The sequence below is a fragment of the Propithecus coquereli genome, unplaced genomic scaffold, assembly GCF_000956105.1.
Source record: "Propithecus coquereli isolate 6110/MARCELLA unplaced genomic scaffold, Pcoq_1.0 Scaffold235, whole genome shotgun sequence".
NCBI lineage: Eukaryota > Metazoa > Chordata > Mammalia > Primates > Indriidae > Propithecus > Propithecus coquereli.
The window spans coordinates 3,782,609-3,797,739 of record NW_012147897.1 but is presented as its reverse complement, the minus strand read 5'-3'; the positions used below and the strand labels follow the sequence as shown (position 1 = coordinate 3,797,739).

The 15,131-nt window shown below is 43.2% G+C and overlaps 1 protein-coding gene across 1 annotated transcript in view; it reads left to right on the top strand.

Annotated features, from left to right (window-relative positions):
• The window catches only part of C2CD3 (C2 calcium-dependent domain containing 3), a 136,321-nt gene that overhangs the window by 108,796 nt on the left and 12,394 nt on the right, over positions 1-15,131 (top strand). The window contains exons 30-32 of the mRNA XM_012645685.1: positions 3,561-3,781; positions 6,653-7,574; positions 12,239-12,347. Coding sequence (XP_012501139.1) covers positions 3,561-3,781; positions 6,653-7,574; positions 12,239-12,347 — 1,252 coding nt within the window. The remainder of the gene's footprint in view (positions 1-3,560; positions 3,782-6,652; positions 7,575-12,238; positions 12,348-15,131) is intronic.

The window sequence follows — 15,131 nt, the reverse complement described above, 5'->3', positions numbered from 1 at the left end:
TGGGGAGCACAGCTACTCATTGCCCGAAAAACCCTTGACTGAAGAACAGTCCTCCTCTATCAGGGAAGGTCGTCCTCTTCAACCAAGTGCGCAGCTTCAGGAGGGACGCACCTGGAATGGTGAGGGAGGATAAAGATTTTATATTTGAAAAATACTAACCTATCCTTTGGTTAGGTTAAAGGAGACAAGTTAAAAAAGGATTGAGCAATATGTGCTATAGACTGTGGGAAACTGCCCAAACTTATATTATAAGGCAGCAATGCATTCAGATTCTCATCTTCAGCATAGCAAGAGGCTGGAGGCTATTTAAGTAAAAACATTTGACAGTTTGGCTGCATTGTATTGGGTCATAACGTAATACTGGAAGCCACTGAAAAAAGAGAAAAAGAAACTTTCCTTTGCCCTAAAGTAGGTTCTCTCAACCTGTTGACATTCTGGCCAGATATTTTGTTGTGGGGGCCAGTCCTGTGCATTGTAGGATGTTTAGCAGCATCTCTGGCTTCTACCCACTACATGCTACTAGCACTCCTCCCCTAGTTGTGACAACCAAAAATGTCTCCAGAGATCAGGTGCAGTGGCTCACGCCTGTAATCCCAGCAATTTGAAAGGCCCAGGTGCGAAGATCACTTGAGGTCAGGAGTTCAAGACCAGCCTGGGCAACAGAGCGAGACCCTATTTCTTGGGGTCTTTATTATAAATAAATATAAATTTTAAAACAAATAAATAACATGTCTCTAGACATTGCCAAGTATCCCCTAGGGGATAAAATCACCCTGGAGCAGTGGTTCTTAAACTTTAGTGTATGTCAGAATCATACAAAGAGCTTATTAAAACACTGGTTGCTAGGACCAATCCACACTGTCTGATTGAGTAGGTCCAGGATAGGGCCTGAGAATCTACATTTTTAACAAGTTCTCAGGTGATACTGATGCTGCCAGTCCTAAAACTAGGCTTTGAGAACTACCATCCTAAAGGAATTCTTTACCAAATGGAGATGAAACAAGGTAGTCAGTTTGCATCGCCTCTTTGGATTCAGAGAGCCCTAAAACTGTGTCATTTGAAACGCAGCAATCCTACGAGGTCTGCAGGGCAAGTATTAATAAACTTGTTTTACAAATGAGAAAATTACCACTTCGTGTGAGTAGGTTGATATGCCATGATTCTATACCCAGAATCTCTGACAAGCAAAATGAGTTTGCATATTCCCTACAGCTACACCAAGTTTACATTTGTTTGCATGTTCCTACTTCAGGTATTTATCCACATGGCATACACCAGGTTATAGACACCTAAGTGATTTAATAGGCACCACTGTGATTTGGTAGCATCTTTGCCTCTAGTGATAGAATAAGGATCAGCTTTGTCCTCCCATTTTATTTGGATTTGACTCTAAGACATGCATACTGTTCCTAACAAAAAGATAGAAAGACTTTCAGTTCACTTCACAGGTATTTAGTGTCTGTGTTATGTGAATTTTGTACCAGTCACATTGAGTGTACTAGAGATATGGAGAAGTTTGAGATAATATCTATGCTCATGGCCTAGTTAGGGATGTTGAACTAACACATAATGAAAAAATTGAGAGAATATCTAAGATACAAGGTATTATGGAAATGATGAGAGTGAAGGAGTTTAACAGAGAGGTAGCCCAACAATTTGGGGTAATGGACTTTGAAAAGGAGAAATATGAGCTGCAACCTTAAAAGTTGAATGGCATAGGGAGCAGGGAGTAGCTTTAACTCAGGTTCCAGTATCAACAGAGGTGTGAGCAAGGAATGCTCACCCAGTGCTTAGTGCAAAATAAAAAAAATGCTGAATAGGCCGGGCACAGTGGCTCATGCCTGTAATCCTAGCACTCTGGGAGGCCGAGGCGGGCGGATTGTTTGAGCTCAGGAGTTCAAAACCAGCCTGAGCAAGAGCAAGACCCCATCTCTACTAAAAATAGAAAGAAATTAATCGGACAACTAAAAATATATAGAAAAAATTAGCCAGGCATGGTGGCGCATGCCTGTAGTCCCAGCTACTCGGAAGGCTGAGGCAGAAGGATTGCTTGAGCCCAGGAGTTTGAGGTTGCTGTGAGCTAGGCTGACGCCACGGCACTCACTCTAGCCCGGGCAAGAGAGTGAGACTCTGTCTCAAAAAAAAAAAAAAAATGCTGAATGGATAAATGGATGTGAATAAGTGACAGCCCTCCCCACCCCCTTTTTTAAAGAGATAGGGTCTTACTCTCTTGCCTAGGCTACAGTGCAGTGGTGTGATCATAGCTCACTGTTGCTTCAAACTCTTGGGCTCAAGTGATCCCCCTGCCCAGATGGGACAGAGCCTGTCTCTTATCACAGAGAAAACACAAGAGTCGGAGTCCCAAATTCTGAGTAGCTACATACTGCTTACCATTCTAAACAAATTACTTAAATTCTCTGAACCTCAAGTCCTTGTTTGTAAAATAATAATTACTGATCTCATCTAGTTGGATGAGAATTAAACAAGATAATGTATTTTAAAGCATAAAACATAAAATCCCTATGTAACTGAAGGTTGGTGTGATTTTTGATTGGAGAGTAAAGAATGTGGCCTTATTAAAGTTTTTTTTTAAACAGGTTTTTTTCTTTTTTTATTCTTTAATCAATGGAAGATTTTTAAAAAGTCATTTATTTGCTGGGCACAGTGGCTCACACCTATAATCACAACACTTTGGGAAGCCAACGCAGAAAGATTGCTTGGGGCTAGGAGTTCGAGACCGGCCTAGGCAACATAGCAAGACCCTGTCTCTGTAAAAATAAAAAGTATAAAATTATCCAGGCATGGTAATGTATACCTATAGTCCTAGCTACTCAGGAAGCTGAGGCAGGAGGATCACTTGAGCACAAGAGTCTGAAGCAGCAGTGAGCTATGATCACACCACTGCACTGTAGCCTAGGCAAGAGGGTAAGACCCTATCTCTTTAAAAAAGGGGGAGGGGGCTGTCACTTATTCACATCCATTTATCCATTCAGCATTCTTTTATTTTGTGCCAAGTACTATGCTGTGTGCAATAGATATAAAGGAATCAGTGTAGAGCTGACTGTACCTCAGGGGAAGTAGATGTCAAATGAACAAGTGATGTGATGGAAGAGTACAGAAAGAACTGTGGAACACGGAGGAGGAGCCCCTAAGCCAATTTAGAGTGTCAGGAAAGGCTTTTTAGAAGAGGTCATTTGCCTGAAAGATCAGGAATGGTTATGAGGTAGCAAAGGACAATCTTAGCCCAGAATAGGGCTTTATTCTGTCAGAGTAAGGACTTGAATGATGGTCAAGAATTGTTCCCTTAGAAGGAGGTGGCATTTTTGCTGGACATCAGAAAGAGGAACCATATTAAACAAACAGGAGGGAGAGAGAGTTGTCCCCAGCAGCGGGATTGCAGAGAAGTGAAGGATGAATTGGTAGATTGGAGAGAGAGGGCCCTAGTATTAATAGACCAAGTGAGAGGTATTAAGGTTTTGTCTCAAGTGATATAATGTCCATAAGTGATGTTTGTAATCTCTGTGAATGAACCTTTTGTCTTCTTCTCTTTTTGTTTATAGGAAGAATCTGAATGAGCTTGATCAGATCCAGCAGTACTTCAGCCAGAAGCTCACCAAACCTTTCCTACCCCTCAGCCCTCAGACTCATACTGCCATCTTGCAGTGCCAGGAAAGCTGTAGGGACCCTGGTGGGCCAGGAGCCGGCAGCCTAGACCCTGAGAGCCAATGCATCCTGGAGAAATCCAATAACCTGGTGTTGCAAGTGAGCTCCCTAATCACAGGTATGGCTCAAGTCCTTTCCTGTTGAGGAGTTATGGTCACTAGGTGCCAATTCAAAAGCATTTGAATGTCTGCCCTCAGATTGGTCCCTGTGACACACAGAGACCAGTGGTTTTCACCGTCTTTCTTTTTTTTTCTCACCATCTTCCTTTTAAAAGGAGGGACATAATAATAATAGTATGGCACAACAACATGAGGCAATGGAAAGAGCACTGGACTGACCCAGGTTCTTGGTGGGTTCCTGGCACAGACTTGCTGTTTGATTCTGAGTATATCTTTTCCCTTCTTGAACTTCACTTTCCCCAACCGCAAAAAGAAAAGGTGGATTAGATGAGTGGTTCCTCAATAGCAGTTCTTAAACTTACGCCTCTCTTCTGAGAAAAAAATCAACTACAAATATATTTAAAATTCTAATTCTCAGAGCCTAGAAGTCTGCGTTTTTGACAAGCACCCTAGATGATTCTGGATGTTGGTGGTCCATAGTCCACCCTTTGAAAAACCCCTTAGAGCAGTGGTTCTCGCTTGGCTGCATATTAGAGTTATTGAGGGAGCTTTTAAAAATCCCCATGCCCAGGCTGCACTGTAGGTAAACAAAATCTCTGAGGTAGAATCCAAGCATCAGTATTGCTTTTAACTCCCCAGGTAATTCTAGTGTGCAGCCAAGGCTGAGACCACGCTAGAGCAAGTATTTCCCAAACTTGCCTGAGCATAAGTATCACCTGGGGCACTTATTTTGAAATATGGATTCCTGGGTCCTGCTCCATCCTACTGAATCAGGATGCAGGGTAAAGTCCTGGAAATCTTTATCAGGCAAGCTTTGGGGAACATTGAGAAATCAACTAAATCAGCATCTTTAGCCCTCACTTAGTGTCATTTTTTTTCAAGCAAAATACATAGATTTTACACAGGGATGAATAAGTTCAATTTTCTGTTTAAAGATGGGACGGGAGGAACATCATGACTGATGTTAGGTACAAACCTTTCTATCCTCTTCTCGCAGATACCTACTCGACAGTACAGATGTGTACTCTGTGTTTAACTTCCACCTGCTTGGGTACATTCAGTCAGCTATTCATCGAGCACCAACTGTACCAGGCTCTGTTCTGTTATTAGTTCCAGGAGGATACAATGATAGGCACAGCAGGCATTTGTCTCCGCCTTTATCAAACTTACATTCTGTAGTCAACTGAAGAAAATTTCCCCCAGAAAGAAAGCATAAGAGCAAAACAGGGAGGCTTGTTTGGGGTAGAAATGAGAACAAAAAGAGGGATTTTTCTAAAAGGTATATTGAAAAAGGAGAGAAAAGAGAATTGAAAGATTAAAGCTGTTGGGCCTTGAAGCCAAACTTGGGAGGTTAATGCTCATCCTGGAAGAAAATGGGGAGTTCTGAGCAAGGGGATGGCAGAGTGAGAACTGATTTTCATGAGGAGGATGAATTTGAAAAGGGAAAGATGATTAGATCAGGGAAACCAGTTTTATGGGGAAAAAAAACCTTGCTGCTGCTGCCTTCATCATGCCTCAATATACTTTTTTGAAAAAGTGGATATGAGTAAAACTTCAGAGTGAGTTAACGAATGGTGTTTCATTTATGCCACAGCTATGTGCTAGGCACTATGCTAGATCCTAGAGACAGAACATAAATCATATATATGGTCTCTGCCCTGAGAAGCTCATAGTCAATGGGGGAAACATACAGACAGACTATTACACAGTATCATGTTCTTAAATGCTTCCTTATATTATTAGAACAAAGCCATATAGTGATCCCAGTCAGCTGGTGCATCTGGGAAGGCTTCCTGAAGGAGATACAATAGAGTAAGGCCTTCAAGGCTGGGCTGGTTTATTAAAGGCAAGAAGATACTCCAAGAAGAAAGGGTAGTTCAGGATCAACTAAGTTTGCTTCCAAGTGTCTGTTCCTATTGACAAGTAGGAATGTTCCATTTTCATACATCTACTCACTACCCTTTGAGGTCAGAAAATTGTCAATGTATTAAACAGCCAGCACCTCCTGTAGGCTGAGCCCTCTGTTAGGTGTTCTGAGGGAGATGTGAGCCCTATCCCCCAAGAGTCAAATTTGCCTCCAATTCCTAACTTTCTCCTCTTAAATTATCATACAAACATATATTATTTACTGGACCTATTTATTAATTTATTCACTTTATCCGAGAAATAATTTGAGATGACTAGTAGCTTCTGTTTATTAACTGCCTATATATTCACTACATGGTGTATGCCCATTTATCTCATGTATTTTTTAACCCTGTGAAATGGGTGGTATTAATCACACTTTACAGATAAACAGGTTCAAAGAGCATAGTTTGCTGATCACGAAGTTAATGTGTTATGGTTGAGATTTGAACCCAAGACTGACTGACTCCAAAGCCTGTGCTCTTTCCAACACTCTCTGCTGCCTCTATTTTCTCTGTAAGCCTCGCCTGCTTTATCATGTGGGTAATAGAGATTTCCTTGCTTTTATTTTCCAAGTAAAATAGATAGTTTTAATAACTGTCATCAAATAGGTAAATAAGTAGATTCTCATTTTGGTTTTTAATATAGGTGATTACTGAAGTAAATGGAAGCATGAACATGCCCAGCAAGACTCCCAGCTCCCAAGAATTCCTGAGCAGGAACAGATAGTCTCTGAAATCGTTTCCACAGATGTCTCCACAACTATAAATAGATTAGATTTTGGCCCTCTGATATTAAAATAAAGTACTAGAAATTGTACTGCCTTGAATATAGTTTCGCTGACTCTTGGGTGGTTTGTTCAAAGTCTGATTGCAAGAATACTTCTGAAGCTAGAGGCTAGTGTGGGAAACCTGAGTGGTCTGTGGTCCTGCCTTGTAGTAAGAGTGATATCTGTTGCTGTTCAGATCTGCAGACTATCACCAGGAATTCCCAAGCAGCCTTGAGTCCTCACCGAACCAGGACTAGAAGCAACAAGGTCACCACCCTCCCAGACACTCAGGACACAGAGGTCATGCAAGAACGAAGCACAACTTCAAACAAGCTACTGGCAAGAGCTCCAGATGAAGGCACAAACTCCCCACTTCCCCCTGCTCTTGAAGAGACTTCAAATGGAGAAGGAATGCTCCATAAGTCCCTGGGGCATACGGTACCTATTACAAGGATGCAGAGCAGTGAGGACACTGAGACAGGCCTGGCCTACAGTGATGAGGACTATGAAGAAGATATCATTGAGCCCAGGACCTTAAATGAGATCACCACTGTGACAGACAGAACTAGCCCTTGGTCCAGTTTCGTGTCAGACACAAGTGAGGTCATCAGCCCTCAGCCTGATAAGCTACAGAGGAAGGACCCCTCTTGTACTTGTCCAGATCCTTTCCCCAAAGAGGAACTGAAGGTCAGAAGTAGCTTTCTGTCCATCCCTGAAAGGGCTGTCAACCCCCACCTGCCTAGGCAGGGTTCTCCTAGCCAAAGCCTTGTTGCTTGTGAGGGTGGGGCCTCTAAGGCCAGGGTTGGAGAGCCTATCTCAGCCAACCCTCAGCTCATCCCACGCCTGACACTCTCAGGAGCCCAACAGAGCAACACTTTTGTTGAATGGAGCTCATCACGGGGGGATTGGGACAAGGAGCCCAAGCCAGAGGCCCAGGCTGAGAATGAAGCTGCCTCCAGTGAGCTCAGTGACTCTGCTGATAGCTTCGAGAAGTTCCCTCTACACCTGGCCTCCCAGAGCAGAAGGGAAATCCCTAAGGGGCCACCCATCGGTGACTGTGACCTCAGTCAGAAACAGGTGACAACTGGATCAGAGACATCCAAAAGGCAGAGCCTCTTGTATCCTTTGGTGTTTCCCCCAAGTAACCCATTAAGCCATCTCCAGGCATTTTGGATGCTGGTGCTTAGGCTAACCTAGTGTGAGTGTGAGCATGAGCAATGGCCACCCTCTTGGAATGCACTGAGGGGCATGGGAAGACCCTTCAGAATACGTACTTGCATGACAGGTGCAGCAATTCTACCATTAACACCAGTCCTCTGAAGCATAATGCTTTGAACTGGGTTTAGGTGTTGGTAGCATATTCATTAGCCTAGCCTACCCTGATTTATCTCATTTGTCTATTGGGTATTTTACCACCTGAAGGCAAGGCCCTGTCTCACTGGAAAGAGAAGTGGAGGGTGTAGAGAAAGAGAGAAGTTAGCACTCCAATTGATTGAGCATTTACTATGTGCCAGGCACATTTTTTCATTCAATCATCACGAGTCTTTAGGTAGGTATCATCTCTATTTTACATGTAAAGAAACTGAGGCTCAGAGTTATAGTGACTCGCCTAAGATTTAATTTTTTTAAAAAAGCAAATGTGGAGCTAAGCAGAAGTGGATACCATGGAGATGGACCTGTGCAAGCTCCCAGTGTGGCAGTGTTGATGGGAAGAAGAGGCAACTGACATTCCCTCTTCACTCTTTTGAAACACAGACTGGCATATAATGGGGAAAGGAAGCCACTTAGGACCATCTACAGCCTTCACATCTGTAGCCTAACCAGCTGATCAGGTCAGCTCACCTGTTATCCCAACAACAGGCAGGAGTTACTGTGCAGCTGGTAGGTGAAGAGGCTGCTTTGTTGACTAGAGATCTTCCTCTACTAGAAATCTGGGGACCTGACTTTGACCCTTCTAGACCCAGCCTATTATTACTTGTGACTTCAGGCATATAGTTCAACCTTTCTGAGCCTGTTTCTTCACTTATCAGATGAAGGCAATAATCCTTTACCTACCAGACTATAAGCTCCCGAGGGCAGGGACCTTGTCTTTCTGTGTCCCCAGAACCTAGCATTGCACAGAGAAGGGATGAGTAAATGTAGATTGAACTGAACTGTCACAATTTCACAACTTTGTTGGGAAAATCAAATGAGTAGAAACATTTGTACGCACCACACGGGGCGATTCTTGATGCAAGTCAGAGAAAAACTTGAGGGTCAGAGGGTAGGCTCAGGAAAGCCTTAAAGCATGAAATGGCTGGAGGCTGAGCACTGAAAGCAGACCACCTCCGGTGAAGTTCTTCCCTGGCCTTGCTCATCTTGGCTCCTGGCGTTGCTACCTTCACAGTCAGTTTAGTTTTGCTCAGAATATGGTTGATGGAGGGGCTACCACATGTGCCCAGACCCTAGTAGCGGCCTTAACTCAGGCCTTCCCAACTTTCAAATATAAGTATTGCCAGGCCCTGTGCTAGGTACTAAAGAGAGATTTGAATCAGACCTTACCTTGAGAATTCCCATTATGTGGTAGAAGACAGTCAAGTAAACAGGTAATGACAGTTTATTGTTCCAGATGTTGTGATAAGACATGGACAAAACACTAGGGAGCAAGAGGAGAGAGCCGCCCTAACTCTGCTTGGCAGTATCCTAATAAGAGACACATGGGAGCAGGACCTTAAAAATGAATAGGCATTGTAGGTCAGGCGCGGTGGCTCGCGCCTGTAATCCTAGCACTCTGGGAGGCCGAGGCAGGCCGAGACCAGCCTGAGCAAGAGCGAGACCCCATCTCTACTAAAAATAGAAAGAAATTAATCGGACAACTAAAAATATATATAAAAAAATTACCCGGGCATGGTGACACATGCCTGTAGTCCCAGCTACTTGGGAGGCTCAGGCAGAAGGATTGCTTGAGCCCAGGAGTGTGAGGTTGCTGTGAGCTAGGCTGATGCCACGGTACTCACTCTAGCCTGGGCAAAAGAATGAGACTCTGTCTCAAAAAAAAAAAAAAATGAATAGGCATTGTGCAGGCCTAGGAAACAAGGGAAAGTTCTAGTCAGGGCAAACTGTGGTACAGAGGCCTAGCCAGGGGAAAGAGCCTGGCCTGTGGGCAGTAGTTCACTGCAGATAGAGCCCAGGGGTAAGTTGGATGGTGAGAGGTGAGACAGGACCTGGATCTTACAGGTCTGTTTATGCCTGGCCAAGATGCTTGGACTCTAGCCTGTAAGCAAATAAGTACTTTCCTTATCTGTAACATGGAGGTAATAATAGTACTTATTGGGTGGTTGTGAAAATTAAAATGAATTAATTATGTAAACTACCTAGCTCAGTGCCTGGTATATAAATAGTGTTCAGTAAATATTAACTGTTACAATGTGATATGGTCAGATTAACATATTAGAAAAGTCACCCAGTGCCTTATGTAGGGCAGATTAGATTAGGGAAGACGAGAAGCAAGGAGACTAGTAGGAAACTTGCAACAATAATAAGAGATGAAGAAAGTCTGACCTCAAGCTTTATGAAGAAGAGGGGGATAGACCTGAGAAGATTAGAGATAGAGGGGCAGGGAATAAGAAAGAAGGAAATATTAAGTGCAACTTAGAGATTTCTGACACAAGTTACTAGGTAGATAATGTCATTTACTGGATAAGGAACAGCACATAAAGAGACAGGTTTGGGGAAAGATGCAGATTTCCATTTTGGATGTGAGTAAAGGACATCAGGAGGAGATGCAGGCCTGGAGGCTAGGTATAATGTCAGCTATAAAGGTTGACATCTCTGGAAATCAGCGAAGGCAGCAGTGAGAGCATGAAAAGGGAGAACCACACACACAGAGGTGGACCCTGAGAGTCTCTAATGTGTCAAGGGCAGACAGGACCAGGCACACCCACAAAGGACATGAGAAGAGCTGGTCATTGAGATGGGAGAAGCAGGGGAGAGAGGCAATGTGGGAGCAGATGCTGCAGAGTTTGAGGAAGGAGTGGTCAGCACGCTGAAGACAGGTCCAGCAGAATGTGTCCTGGCATGTGTTCGCTGGCTTCAGCATTGTGGAGGACCTTGCACTGGTGGGAATGGAAGCCAAACTCCATCAGTCAAGGGAATAGGCAACTTTTTCCCAAACACTGGGGAGACAAGAATAGCTGACATTTATTGACTGCTCACTATGACAGGCACCATTCTAAGCATGTTACATAAATAAATTTATTTAACCCTCAAAACAGTAAGTACTAATATTATATCTATTTTAAAGATGAAGAAATTGAGGCACAAAAAGTGAACTTTCCTGAAGTTACCCGTCTAGTAAGTGACAGAGATAAGTGGTAACTAGAAGGGAATGCGAGATCACAGATTTGTTTGGTTTTTTTCCCCTAGATGGAAGAGTTGAGCATTTTCATAAACTGAGGAGAAGGAACTTAAAAGTTGGTGAGAGAAGGTGGCTTTGGAGCAGGACCCAAAAGCAGACAGGAGGTGATGGGCTCAGAAGGAGCCTTTGTGCTTCAAACTCAGCAAAAGCTCTTCCTCACACCTCACAGCAAAGCTCTTCCTTCCCCACGGCATCGGCTGACTGGCAGAGTCTCCAGCAGTCCGAGCAGCAGCAGCAAACAGGACCTCACGTAGGCCTCCAGAGAAGGGTTGGGGTCAAAGGGTCTTCAGGATCCCCACTCCACCCTCACCTCTATACACAAATCAGGAACTTTAACCAAAGCAGGAAATGGATGCATTTCATTCATTCAGTAGATATTTACTGAGCTCTTTCCGTGTCCCAGGTACTATGCTAGGTGGGAATATGGCTATGAAGAAGACAGAGATCATCTCCACCTCTTGGAGTTCATCGTCTAGTATGGAAGAATAATTATAAAATAGAAAACCTACTAAGCAAATTTGAATCAGAACCATACTTAGCTTATTAAACAGAAACAAAAAATCAGAACATCAAAATAGTCTCCTCCTCACCCCCTCAAAGTTCAACCAAACTATTCAACTTTTATTCAACAAATATTCGTGGAACACCATGTTCTCAGCACAGCACTGGGTACCTCAAGAGAGTATGGAGGAGAAGTACAAGATAAGGCTCACCTCCAGATTGGGTGGATCAGCTGTGCCCACGACAGCCCCTGATGCAGAGCCCTCATTTGTGGATGTGAACAGAGAACAACCAGGTGGACAGGCCCTCCTTCAGTGCCAGGCACCTATATCCAGCCTAAGGCACTGCCCCTGGAGCCCCGTCCCGGTCCGCATCCTGTCTGACTGACTTCTAGCAGGTCAGTTCTAACCAGTGGGCTTCTCAGCAAGTATCATTCTATGCATGCCACCTGCCAGCTTAATGCAGGTCTCTAGGGAAGTAAGGAAGTAACTGAAGGAAGGGACGCTGTCTCTGTCACTGAGAAACTTAGGAAATATTGAGGAAAACAAATTGAGAATCATATCAGACTAAATAATTAAGCATTCTCCTGTGTCGCAGACTGTGTTCTAGGATGTGAGGAAGGAGGGATCACTGTGGGCTAAGATTAGGAGACTTCCTGGAGGAGGCAGGATTTGAACTGATCCATAAAGAAAGTATAGGCTATGATTTGTTAGGAGTGGGCACAGCCTTCCAGTCAGAGGGAACCACTTGAGCAAAGGATTTATGGGCAGGAATAAGTTGGGGAAAAAATGTGAATGAGGATAGAGTGAATCATCAGTGGAGATGCTGGTCTCTACTCAAGGGGGCAGACTTCTAGGTATTTTTGTCCCTTAACTACCATCATAGCCCAGAGCCCGTCATGCCCAACTTCTTTTTGCCTCCCCAGCAGCTGGAGGCTTCCCTGCGGATGCTGTCGCTCTCTGCAGCTTTGCCACCACCAGCCACAACAGATCAGGTAAGAGAACAGCCAACTGACCCCTCCATCTCCTATAGAATCCTCATTTCTTCCATAAAAGTGTGCACAGAATGCAGAGCTGCCCCAGGCCATCTTCCTCAAAAGGCTGCAGCAGTGGTCACTCCTCAAGCTTGTACTGAGCATGTTCTGTGGGCCCAACAGTGGGCAAGGTGCTCAGGAAAAGTGAGGAAGAGCAAATGTATAAGAGTAGGGCATTGGAAAGAACGGTACAAAAGCAAGAGGCAGCTACAAAATGCATACTGAGTGCTGTGGCAGCCCCAACCAAGCAAGGTAGATACGAGCAGAGGCCATTTCACATAGGGGAGCAGGACAGATGAATAAGATCCAGGTGAAGAGAATAATAATAGCAGTGGTATACCTATTTGCCATTTACAAAACTCCTCATAACTGTTCATCATTCAGCTGAGTTTAGGGGATTGGAACTGTGGTGAAAATCTCAGCTCTCCTCTTTTCTGCCTTGGCATAGCACCTGACCTTTCTCGCAAGTGGCAAGAAAATAATAACTACTTTTGAGTACCTGCCTTGTATCAGAATTGTGCTAGATGCTGGACATATAATAGTAAATAAGACAAACAAATTTCCTGTGTTTATGGAGCACAAATAGTAAACAAAAAATAAAATATTTACAGATTGTGATGAGTACTAGTGCTATGATAAAGAACAGGGTCTCTGACGAGACCTGTTTTAGCTGAAAGGGGATGATCATGGTGGTGCTTACCATGTACCAGGCACTGTTCCAAGCATTTTATACTAACTCATTTGATTCAGCAACCTGATGAGGAATATATTAATACTATTATTATCCCTGTTTTAAGTTGAGGAAACTGAGGCACAGAGAGGTTAAGTAACTTGCCTGGTCACATAGGTAGTAAGTGGTAGAGCCAGAATGGGAACCCAAGCAGCCTGGTTTCAAAATCTGTCTTCCTGACTATACTGAGAAGGAGCCATGTAAGGAACTTGGAGAAGAGTATTCCAGGCAGAGAGAACAGCAAATGCAAAGGCCCTGAGGTTGAAAAGAACTTACCTGATCCAGGAACTGACACAAAGCCAGTGTCACTAGGACATAGAGACATAATGAGATTGAAGGGCCCAGATCACATGGGGCATGTAAACCATGGAAAGGAGTTTAGATTCTATTCCTTTAATAAATGCAAGGATATCCATTGAAGAGTATTAAGCAGTGGAGTGATATCTGATTTAAATTGTAAAGAATTCACCATGGGTGCTGAATGGAAAATGAGTAGTCTTTCAGATTTGACAACATGACGGTCATTGGTGACCTTCAAAGAGTATTTGCAGTGACATCGTGGAGAAAGGAGCCATAAAGTAGTACTGTGTGCCAGGCACTATTCTAGGCCCTGGGTAAACTAGGCACAAAGCTCGTGCCTCATGACTTTAGAAACAAGAAAATTTCAGAGACTAATGCCTGCTGTGAACAAACTGTATCAGCTTATTTTTTGTTAACTATGATAGCTACCCCTTATTCAACACTTACTTTGCAGTAGTCATTATTTTTAAGTACTTTACGTGTATAAACTCATTTATTTCTCCCAACAACCCAATGAGATAGGTACTATTGTTATCCTCGTTTAATAGATGCAGAAACTGAGGCTCAACGCTTCATATACAGACCTATAAGATATTTCTATTTCTATTCACATACAAAGAAACTGAAATGTGTAAAGGCTAAGTCACTTGCACAGGGTCACCCAATCAATAAGTGAATCTAAATTTACAATTCCAAACTCTTCTTCCATTACACCACCTGAAAGTCATGAAACTTGGCTTGTGGTAAATTTTTCTTGCCAATTTGCCTTCTTTTAAATAGATTTTATTTAGCAATTAACATGTAAACATTTTATATGCTTTCCCAGAGGCCCCAGTAATGAAAGATAGGGTGAGTCCAGAAGAGTCTGGGGTTATAGTGCTAGAGAGAAGCCATCAGATGTCTGATCCTTTTACTAGTTTCCTTCCCTCTTTCCTCCAACCTCCCCAGCACCAATTTCAAGACATCTCATTTATTTGGTACAAGGATCAATCTAAGTTCCCACACATCTCAGTTTTTATCAAGTTTGTAAATCCCCTCCTAGGGGAGGAGAGGTGCCAGTCCCTGCCCAGGAAGTGCTGCAGTTTTGTGGCTTTTATTCCTACTCTGGGTTGTGGTTACCAGCTCATCTCCTTCCTCTCTACATCTTCTTTTGCATTTTCCACACTCATGAATCAACATTTATGATAAGGTAAGTCCAGGCTTTGGAGCAAGACATGCACAACATGAAATACTTAATCTGCTAGTAAGTAAGTGACCTTGGATAAAGTGACTCGACCTTTCTGTGACTCAGTTTCCTTATAAGTAACATCAGGCTGATAATTCATACCTAATTAGATAATGACAAGAATTACCCTAAAGGAAAAAAGTAGGCACTTTTCCTTTCCCTCTTCCCGTCCTAGCCTCCCTATAATTGCGAATTACATATGGGCAGGAGCTCCGTAATCTCAGAGCTTAGGGGTCTCTGAAGGTTTTAAAATAGCCTTGCTTTGAAGAATTTGACAAAAATAGTCTTATATTCACCCACCCACATACTTACTATTCCTGGTGTTCTTCATTCCTTCTTCACATCCTGATTTCTACCTGGGACCATTTTCCTTCAGCCTGAAAAATTTCCTTTGGAATTTCACGTGGTGTGGACTTGCTAGGAACTGTCCAGCTTCAAATGTCTGAAAATACCTTTATTTTGCCTTCATTTTTTTTTTTTTTTTTTTTTT